This window comes from Limulus polyphemus, unplaced genomic scaffold (genome assembly GCF_000517525.1).
Source record: "Limulus polyphemus unplaced genomic scaffold, Limulus_polyphemus-2.1.2 Scaffold337, whole genome shotgun sequence".
NCBI classification, from domain to species: Eukaryota; Metazoa; Arthropoda; class Merostomata; order Xiphosura; family Limulidae; genus Limulus; species Limulus polyphemus.
The window spans coordinates 27,759-38,508 of NW_013665947.1; the positions used below are offsets into that span (position 1 = coordinate 27,759).

The 10,750-nt window shown below is 33.2% G+C and overlaps 1 protein-coding gene across 1 annotated transcript in view; it reads left to right on the plus strand.

The window, feature by feature from the left end:
* Window positions 1-10,750, plus strand: part of LOC106457484 (hydroxyacid oxidase 1-like) — a 15,775-nt gene that overhangs the window by 666 nt on the left and 4,359 nt on the right. The window contains exons 2-7 of the mRNA XM_013916903.2: window positions 897-1,048; window positions 1,562-1,814; window positions 4,451-4,623; window positions 4,951-5,042; window positions 8,153-8,311; window positions 9,244-9,313. Coding sequence (XP_013772357.1) covers window positions 897-1,048; window positions 1,562-1,814; window positions 4,451-4,623; window positions 4,951-5,042; window positions 8,153-8,311; window positions 9,244-9,313 — 899 coding nt within the window. The remainder of the gene's footprint in view (window positions 1-896; window positions 1,049-1,561; window positions 1,815-4,450; window positions 4,624-4,950; window positions 5,043-8,152; window positions 8,312-9,243; window positions 9,314-10,750) is intronic.

The window sequence follows — 10,750 nt, forward strand, 5'->3', positions numbered from 1 at the left end:
CCCGAGTTCGTGTACGCTTTATTGACTATAACCTTAAAGCCCCCACGTAGCACAGCGGTATGTCTGCGGATTTACAACGCTAGAAACCGGGTTTTGATACCCGTGGTGGGCAGAGCACAGATAGCCCATTGTGTAGCTTTATGCATAACTTAAAACAAACAAATCTTTTACATTTTACATAAAGATAAAACTTATTTTACAGAGTTTTTAAAGAACCAATATGATAAAGAGAATTGAACAAATATTGTAAACAAAAAAGATAGAGTTATCAATGCTTTAACTTTACTAATATCATTAACGGCGTCAAGGCACCACGTTTGATTTCTTCAATAATAACTGTACAATTAATACATTTTTGTTCTTTCTAGAACTAATATACAGTAAACAACTTGGAGAAAAATTAACTTATATGAAAGTTATGCGTGGCTACAAAGATGCATATGGAGTAACAAACGTTTAGTACTATAAGACAAAATTAATTGATACTTTTGGGCTTTTTTTCTACATTAAATGATGTTGGAGAAAGCAGTGGATTGTTTTTAAACAAAATATTTTTTTTCTCTTATTTCGGTAGGCTTCACTAGTGTGAGTGTACAAGGTTATCTTAATTCTGTGTAATGAAAGACTCACGACAATAAAAAATGTTTTATTCATTATATTTCAGTCTTAAAACTTTTCACTCTCACAATGGAATGTCAATTTCAAACGGAAAGCCTAAATTAATTTAAGAACAAGTAGTAATTTTTGTCTCTAGTATAATCAACGGGCTAAATGTAAAAAAATAAAATTAAAAATAAGTTAATGGCAGTATATAATTTCCCATCTATTTGTATTATAGCTAGAATATTTCAGATTTGTTAACTAAGAATCAAATGACCTGATGTGTCCTTTGTCAGACTACGAATTCGTCCAAGATTTTTGAGAGATGTTTCTGTCCGTGACATGACGGTTACGATCCTTGGGCAGAAAATTAATTTTCCAATTGGTGCCAGTCCTTCAGCATATCACAGGCTAGCTCATCCTGATGGAGAAATTGCAACAGCTAAAGGTGAAAAAGACCGTACTTTACTGTAACTAGATATCATAAAGAATTAACTATTCTAGTGTAATGTATAGGATTAAATTAAAGAATCATTGTGATTTCACATGAAAATATAATTATGTATATTTATTTTGTTTGACAATTTTTGATTGTAAGTAATATTTCTATTGATGGACTGATATTGCTTAAGCAGACAGGTGAACCCATATGACTCTATATGTACCCTTCCTGCATAGTTATGTGAAAAGGAATTGATCAGTCATATTTTATACTTGTCATCAATTGACAAGGTATATGGAACTCAAAATTTAACATCATTTAAATAATCGAAAAAACAATGAGTAGTCCACTGCCACTCATTTATTTTACATCATTTAAAAATATCCAGTTTATGGGTTGAAACATCCAAAACAATCATATCAATGCAAAAAAAAGAAGGAAAATATGTAACTTAGTCTAGTGTGATTTTCATTTATTTGCTGATGAAGACTCTTTACCCCCCCCTTTTTTTTTTTGCAGCGGTTTCGTCTATGGGTAGCATCATGATTCTGAGCACATCTTCAAGCTATGCCTTAGAAGACGTGATAAAGGTTGTACCAAATTCTACTCTGTGGTTTCAGCTGTATGTGTTTAATAATCGCCAAGTTACAAAAATGTTGATTCAAAGGGCCGAAAGATGTGGATTTAAAGCCTTGGTGTTAACTGTTGACACACCAATTTCTGGTTTTCAATACAATTTTGCTCAGAACGGTCTTGACATGTCTAATGAAAAGTAAGATATGCGTATAAAATGATAAAGTTAATAAAAATAATTAACACTTGCTTTCTGTACTCTGGTAAAAATTCTCTACTCTAAGTGTTAGCTTTTTAGTTTGTCTGTTGAGTCTTTACATTATTAATTTTCGTTTTAACTACCTTGAAGGCATCTCTTATTAAATAAGTATAGGAGGCATATAGTATACCAGTTATCGGTTTGTTCTGCCAACTTCGTAGCTAAGATGAACATAGGTTTGGCAGTTTGTGTGTGTTTACAGGATTTGTACATACCTACTTAGTATTGCAAATGTTTTAACTGGGTAGTAAGAAAGGTTGTTATGTTTATTTCGGAATTTCGCGCAAACCTACACAAGGTTTATTTGTGCACAACAACCTTCTCTAATTTTGAACTAATAGACTGGAGGGAAGACAGCTACTCAACAGTACCCACCATCAACTCTTGGGTTACTTTTTCTGATCAAATAGTGGGACTTAACTGTCACTCCTATAGCTCACTCACTGCCCTATAATGCGAAGTGCGTTTTTGCAATAACGGATTGCGAAAAATGAATCCTCGGATTCATTTGGAGCTGATAACCACTTGTCATTCCTGGTCCTAAGATAAGAACTAAGTGTGATTTTTTCTTTTGTTTTTAGAAAGAAATTAAATATAGTTTTCGAATTTTGTCATGTTCAGCTACTGCATTTGGGGTTGTTAAAACTCGACATTAACGACGACCGTTTCGTGAAACAAGTGCTTCCATGGTAGTAAAAATAAAATGCAGGATAAACATTATTGTCATTTTAAATGTTATTAGGGTACCGATGAGCAATGGTTGGTCATTCGGAAGAGCTCTGAATTTCGAAACTGGCAAATCGGGTTCAAACCTGTGCGATATTACAAAAATATTTTCCTAACTTTAAGATGTTGGTGCGTCATAAGAGTGACAGACAATCTCTTAGCATAGATGGTGGGTGGTAAGGTTCATCTGATTAGCTGCTCCTTTCTGATCAGTAGATCAAAATTAGGGACGGCAACAGTTAGCCTTAACTTTGCCATAAAATACAAATACAAAAATGGGCACTGATAAAAGCACATACAGTATTCATACACTTCTTTTTTAGAAACATGAAAGTAGTAGCAGAAGAGTTCACTAATCATTTAAAATCACTTCTGCGAATTGGTAATCCCAAGGGTTTGCAAAACTTAGAAGACGGTTTATAGCAGTTATTTAATAAGTTAATTAATAAGAATCACAAAAATTAGCAAATCACCAATATGAAATGACAAGAATAACTTCTTAGCTTATTTAGACATTTCTTAGTATCTTTATTTTTCGTATCCAGCTTCAAAGCACTTGGGATGCATTCTTTTCCAAAGTAGTCATTTTATGATGAAACTGATATCAATTTTGAATCCGAAAAAGTATCGCTCATTTTTTCCCCCAAAATTGTATAAGTTTTTTTTTTTTATTTCCAAGAGTTAATGAATTTTATACAAATAACAAAGTGCTTGATTTGATCCTTACATAATGTACCTGTCGTTTAAAAATAACAGGATATAAGGCTATACAAAAAATTTAACGGAATGCATAAGAATTATCTTTTTAAATTGGTGTTATTCTTGTAAAAGCATCTTAACCTTGTATTGTTTGAAGTTAAGCAAAAAGCTACACAATGGACTATCTGTGCTCTGGCCACCACGGGTAGTAAAACCCGATTTCTAGCGTTGTAAGTCCGCAGACACACTTGTGAAGTCAGTTTTGAAGGATATTTTATACTAAATATATGTATATGATTAGTACTTATGTAAAAGTTAAAATCAAATAAACTATTAAAATTCAACGTTTTTTTGTACACAATTAAAACATTTTTATCAACAGCCTAAAAACAAAACAAAAACATTCTACAAGTTTCAACCTTTAAGTAATGAAATACGACATGAATTGTCACAAATGTTCAAATATTGTATCTTTGGCATTGCAAATTGTCTCCTGAAGATGATGAAATACAATCATTTTGTTTTGTTTGGAGTTTCGATACCCGTGGTGGGCAGAACATAGATAGCCCTTGTGTAGCTTTGTGCATATTTATAAACAAACAAACAATCATAAGTTTTGTGTAGTTACCAGTGAAATATAATGTTTCACACAGAAAAAAAAAGATGATTGAAAACTCTCTTCAAAGATGGCTCAATGAACTAATGGTAGAACACACACAATTGCTAATTTGATCATTCTGTTATTTTCTTGCGTAACGTAAATCTCCATAAGAATTAGCTTTTGGTTATATAACTTATGTAATTAATAGTGAATGTTTTTTGTCTTTTTTTTCTCAAAAAGAAAGTTCAGGTAACAGAAGTTGAATCTTTATCAAATTGTTTCGGGTTAAAATACTTAGGTTTTTAAATATATGCTACTACAATTGAAAATGCTATGTTAGAATTGTAATACTATCTAATGCTGCGCAGGTACTTCTGCACTGAAACAGATGTTGTTATTGCCAAAATTCTTTGCTGAATGAAATTGTTAATTTTAACTACCATATGTTATTTAAGGAAATGTTTTGAAAAAAATTATCTCAAAAGTGCTAAAGTTCAAGCTGTTGTTTAACATTATCACATAACACACACACATATATATATATTTTTAGGATGGGTAATTTTGAAGGCATTGATCTAAATAAAGCTGGGTTAAACTATTCAGAAGAAGATACTTCCAAAAGGCACTTAGCATCATTTTATGACACGTCACTGACTTGGGACGCAATCTCATGGATACGAACTGTAACATCACTTCCTGTAGTGGTTAAAGGTATCTTAACAGGTATGTTGATATATACGAATGTGCAAATTCTTTATTACGAATTCTGGCTTATATACATAATTAAATTATAAAGTGGGGTTAATATACACGATGATTCATAATCTGCACAAAATTATTGGAGCATCTTAAAAATTTATAGTACATGGAAGATAACATGTGAAGGAAAATTGTCTAAAACAGAAACAGCCACACAGACATTTTTTTCTTTTTATATCATCTTCCTCGTACAGTCCAGTTTTTTCCTCCGACAATTCTGTGCGAATTGATTCAGTCTGTCTGTACTTATCAAACCGATCTACAGATTTACAATGCATTTTCTTTGTACAGGAGAAGATGCTGAGATGGCAATAAAGTATGGAGCTTCTGCTATTATGGTGTCAAATCATGGGGGGAGGCAATTAGATGGCGTTCCAGCAACGGTAGGACGATATGTTATAAAATCTGATGAATGTTTATGTATAACTTGGACTAAACATCTTCAACAGAAAACGAAGAAACTAATAAACAAAACTTGGTTACTGCAACGAAAGTAGTTAACTAGTGAACTATAATTTGTTATTTTGGATTTAAAAATAATTTATATTCATCTCGATACGTTTGTGAACATAAAACAATTAAAAGGTTTTAAACAGCATTGTTTGTTTGGAATTAAGCACAAAGGTACACAATGGGCTATCTGTGCTCTACCCACCACGGGTATCGAAACCCGGTTTCTAGCGTTGTAAGTCCGCAGACGTCTACTATAAGAAATGAACTTTTATATATAATTAGAGTATGTGTCAGCCACTCATTTCCAAAGAAATTAAGTACTAGGCATGGGCAATCAATCCCCTGTCCTCTCTTCTTTATGGCACCTTCCTGATTGATTTTGTAATAACTTTTTTATTGAATTCTGTGAAAAATCCTACTTTATGTACTATATATTGATGACACGCTCACTTTACTTCCCCCATGATAGCTATTACGTTAGACTCATAATTCACACCATACCTCATTGTGCTTATCGTAAATACGAAATTATTTACAACAAATGTCCGAATACCGTTAAAATAACCTAACTTTAAATAGAAAAACAACTGAAGATAAAAAAACAAGGTGTTCATATTACACCATTCCAATCTTGTGAGAAAGGTTACATAAGTGAAACCGAAGACGTGTTGATACAAGTTTCTGAACATAAAATATGCATTATGAGAAATTTTAAACATCGTATTGATTGGAATCCAGAAATAATTTCATGAAAAACTGATAACTATATAGAAATAAGAATAGTCAAAAGACGTTTAATCCAAAGCCTACCTAATTTCAACACCTCCCAAGGGCACTTCATGATAAAGCCCTGTCTCCGGGATTTCGAAGTTCCAAGGTCACGAAGACGTTGTTTACAAGTTTTTCTGCTGGAAGCCAACTGTTTTTGCTAATATTAAGACTTCTGATAGAGTGTTCCGTTTACTGTGGTTCTTCACTAACTATATTACCATTTGAATCATATGACCATGTAACGTACGTTATGACACCAATTAGTGAAATTTTTGAAAACACGTTGATGCAACGGCTATTAGATTAGTAAAGTAGCATACTACACGCACATATCGTAAAATCGATTTTGTTATTGTCCTCTAATATATTCCCTGGTCAAATACCTCCTTTCTCCTGCTAACTCAGCGCCTATATAACTAGGGTATACAGAGTTAAGTCTTTCTTTGATTCTTATTGGATGATAGGTTTCGTCAGTGAAGTTTGATACTTATACTGTGGTTTTTGTTTCGAGTTTTGAAAAGTTTAATTATGTAAAATGTGAATGCTCACAAGCTAGACGAAATTAAGCTCGATTATCAAAAGATACACTGTCTGCTTACTTTATTAGGGCTTCTGAATAATAATATCGGATTGAGCTACTTTTTCTCGTAATAACAGCTTGGACTTAGAACCGAAAAGAGTAAAATGTGGTTGAACGTGCATCTTATTGATAATAATCCGTTCGTTCAAAAATAAAGGCAGGAATTGGATCATAGCTTTCGGAAGAGAAAGTGGAGGCAGAGGTGAAGGTTTCGTTTATCCCAAAATTGCTCAGTTTGATTGAGATCTTGTGATTCTATTAATAAACGAGGCGACTAGTCATAATTGTGCTTTGGACTGTTTGTAAATCACCAAGTTTATAAATGCTGAAATCCAACATCATGGAATGGGTTTGATTCATTACAATGTTCAGGCGCACTTTGCTTACTATTCGCCCTTTTAAATGAATTAAAGAGCCTCTCACATGTCATCAATGCACCTGTCCTAGCACCTTGCACTATTGGAAAAAATAAGCGGGATCGAGTATATCTTACAGGTTTATTTTTACTTTTTCCATACTAAAGGTACTAAAAAGTGTGTAAAATGATTCGTCGGACTACCTGATATATTTTTCCTCGTTCTTTGACTATAGTTTGCACTCTAGGTAAACATGTTTTTACATTTGAGATAAATAATGTTCAGATTGATTCTCGATTGGCATATGATAATAATTACAATGACCTGTTCATGGTACGGCTAAATATACTCGAATTCTGATTCCTTTGATCTACTCAGTTAATCGCGTCACAGTATATTAATTGTTGTAGTTAGCAATGCTGTCCGCGCAGCTTTTAATTACCAGTGGTTGACAGGCAAAGTTATATCAAGTAGAATGCACTTTCCGTGTCGATTGGCTCTTTCGATAGGTTCTGATGAGAAATAACATTGAACAACCACTCAAATGAAATACTCCAGCTAAACGAACACCCATAACCATGCCTCCCTTTAAGTCTTACAGATCCATGATCTTTTAGACTAACTGAAATATGAGTATATTTCTGTATTTATGAGGCTCAAGCAATCATCTGACATATCACATGATTAGTCTATTTTATATACACAAGTATTTAGTTCTTTTTCACTTAGACGCATGGGTTCTCATAATGTGACTATTGTAAATCATGGCTCATAACACAATGTCAAGTGGCCTGGCGTCGCGGGTTCGAATCCCCGTTACACCAAATATGCTCGCCCTTTCAGCCGTGGGGGCGTTATATGTGACGGTCGATCCCACTATTTTGTTGGTCTAACACTGCTAAATTAGGGACGGCTAGCGCAGATAGCCCTCGTGCAGCTTAGCGCGAAATACATAACAAACAAAAAATGTCAAGTTGTGGCTTTAGCTTATACTAAGGAGTTATGAGAATAATTTATTGATCTAGAAATGTTTCTTGTAACTTTAAGTAACGTATTAATTAAGGATCCTTACTATTTAATTTCTTTGTTTATTGAATAAAGTTGGCTTCATTATTCTTTTTTTTTTACACCAATCATCATGAACTTCCATTATATTTCACTTGATTTATAAATGCGGTAGAAGTGAAGTTTACGTCGCTAAAATTTCACGGGATCATGTTATTATATATATATATATATATATATTACTGGTAGAAATTTCTTGAGTATGTTAAAGAGATCTTCAAATGTTCTTCACATATCGATGAAGATATAATAATTTTGGATTTTGCAGGTGGATGTATTGCCCGAAGTGGTAAAGAAAGTAAATGGCAGGTGCGAGGTATACTTAGACAGTGGTGTACGAACAGGTACAGACGTTTTAAAAGCCATAGCGCTTGGAGCGAAGGCTGTCTTTATTGGACGTCCTGTTCTCTGGGGTCTTACTTATAACGTAAGCTTGCTGATTTAACTTTTTCTGACATTCAATATTTGGTTAGTATAAAAATGTAGTGAATTAACTCGTAAACGTTCCTAAAATATACTTTACGCTTCCAAGGACAGGGTTTAAAAAAGTACTATATGACATGACTCTAGAAAATTATATTTTGCTCTCAACATTTCATCTATATAGTGATTTTTCAAAGAAACTGTTTAAACCATAGACTGCGGAACGGACTGGATTCTTTTGACCTAGTATCGAAGTGCCCCTTTGAATGGGGAATAGAAATTTGTTTATGATTATCATGGAAAGTCACTGTTCACGTTTGAATTCAGTGGTCACGGTTAGCATAGAAAATAAAATGTTCCCGATCGTCGGGGCCCCCAAATTGAAATATAATATAAAAAATAAAGTGTCCCCGATCGTCGGGACCCCAAATTCAAATATAATATAGAAAATAAAGTGTCCCCGATCGTCAGGACCCCAAGTTCAAATATAACATAAAAAATAAAGTGTTCCCAATCGTCAGGATTCCCAAATTCAAATATCTTTCGCCGCCTATGCGCGTGCTTTGTTTTATATTACTCATTTGTGAAAATGAAAATTTTGTACATTTATTCCAAACTGGTCTAACCTCATTATTTTTCACTAAAAGAATGACAGACGAACTATCTCTTTCCTGGGCGCACTCTGCTGTTATTGCGGATTTATCTATCTAATACTTCTCGGGAAACCGGTTTGACCCGCGAAGACCACAAGAATACATGCATACTACTTATTACAAGTTTACAAATTAGAACCTATATGAGCTCTCCTATATTCTAATTGGTAACACACAATTACTACAGTTATCAACAAATATTTATATTATCAAACAACACGGTGTCTTTTTATTATTAATTAAAAATAATTTTCATTGCATAAGAGGTTTTTCTATTCTTTAGGGAGAAGACGGTGTTAAACAAGTGCTAAAAATTCTAAAAAACGAACTAGACTTGGCAATGGCTTTATCAGGTAAATAATATTCACCCTCTCAGCTTTTGTAAAAATGTCTACATAGTTATTCTAAACATGTTAATTTACCATAATGTATGTGACTTTTATAATGATTTCATTCATTCTAATGTAAGAGTTTTACATAATAAACACACTGAATATTTCTTCTACACTAAAATATCAGATGAGGATTTGGTTAGAACAGTATCCATGTTAGTATAAATCTTTCTCGAAAAAAAAATTGTTTATTTGTTTGTTTGGAATTAAGCACAACGTTACAGACATACCGCTGTGCCACTGGCGGGCAAAAACAATTGTGAAAATAATATATCTATGTATCAAAATGTGCTGATTTGCCTTTAGTAGCTGAGACTTCAAAAACATCTATGGTTTATAAGTTTAAGGAGAGTAAGAACAATACTTATAAATTAAAAAAGATTTTCTGTAGTGTTTGCTACTCTGTTGCTAGAAATTAAATCATATAGGGAAGAATATATTATTAAAGTCCATTTTGTTTTGCCCCACCCCCGATGGAACAGAGGTAAGTCTAGGGACTTAAAATGCTAAAACACAGGGTTCGAGTTCCCGTGATGGACGTAGCAGATATCCCAATATGGCTTTGTTCTGAAACAAACAAAACATTTTTGTTTTAACGTACTTTTCTTTTTTGTTTAATATTAAGAGCAAACCTTCGCTGTGTCCACTGTAGGGGCATAACTTCGAATTTTAGTGTTATAGGCCTTCAAGCTTACTGCTGAGCCACAAGGTGCTTGTTTTATTGTAGACCATTTTTTGTTATTCGAAAGTAAAATAATTTGTTTCATAATGAAATTAAAATCTAATATTTGCTACCTAAGTGGTTTTCAAGATTTGTATTCTAAAAGAAAGTGCAAAAACATAATTTAATATTTTTGGCGTATGATTCATACTCGTGAAGATAAAATTTTTAGTCTAATTCTCACTATCAAATTTATCTGACGTCCGATTCACGTTCAGCCAACATTAAAACATTCACTTTGACAACTTTTATAAAATTAAAGAGATTTTAAAACATTTTTAATTCAGAAAATCAGTAAATAATTCGATCATGTACGCCAAGAAGCCGACCAACGTTTGGACAAGATTTAAGCATCAGTGAAGGTCTGAAAGGAAATCTAAATTTGGTACTTCAAGACTATGAATAGTAAGTGTGAAAAGCAAACTTGACAGTAGAGAAAAAACAGGACCTGTCCTCTCAATCTACAGAAAACCAGCAAACCGTTTGAGCTACATTCACCTTTTCTCGTGCCACCATAAAACAGTTAAAACATCCATTATGACTTTCATGTTTCTAAGAGCCTTCAGAATATATCATCATACAACCCTTGATGAAAAAATCGAAAACATCTATACAATCTTCAAACGGCTATAATATTCTATAGGTTTTATCAAAAATGCCCTAAATAAAGCAAGGCA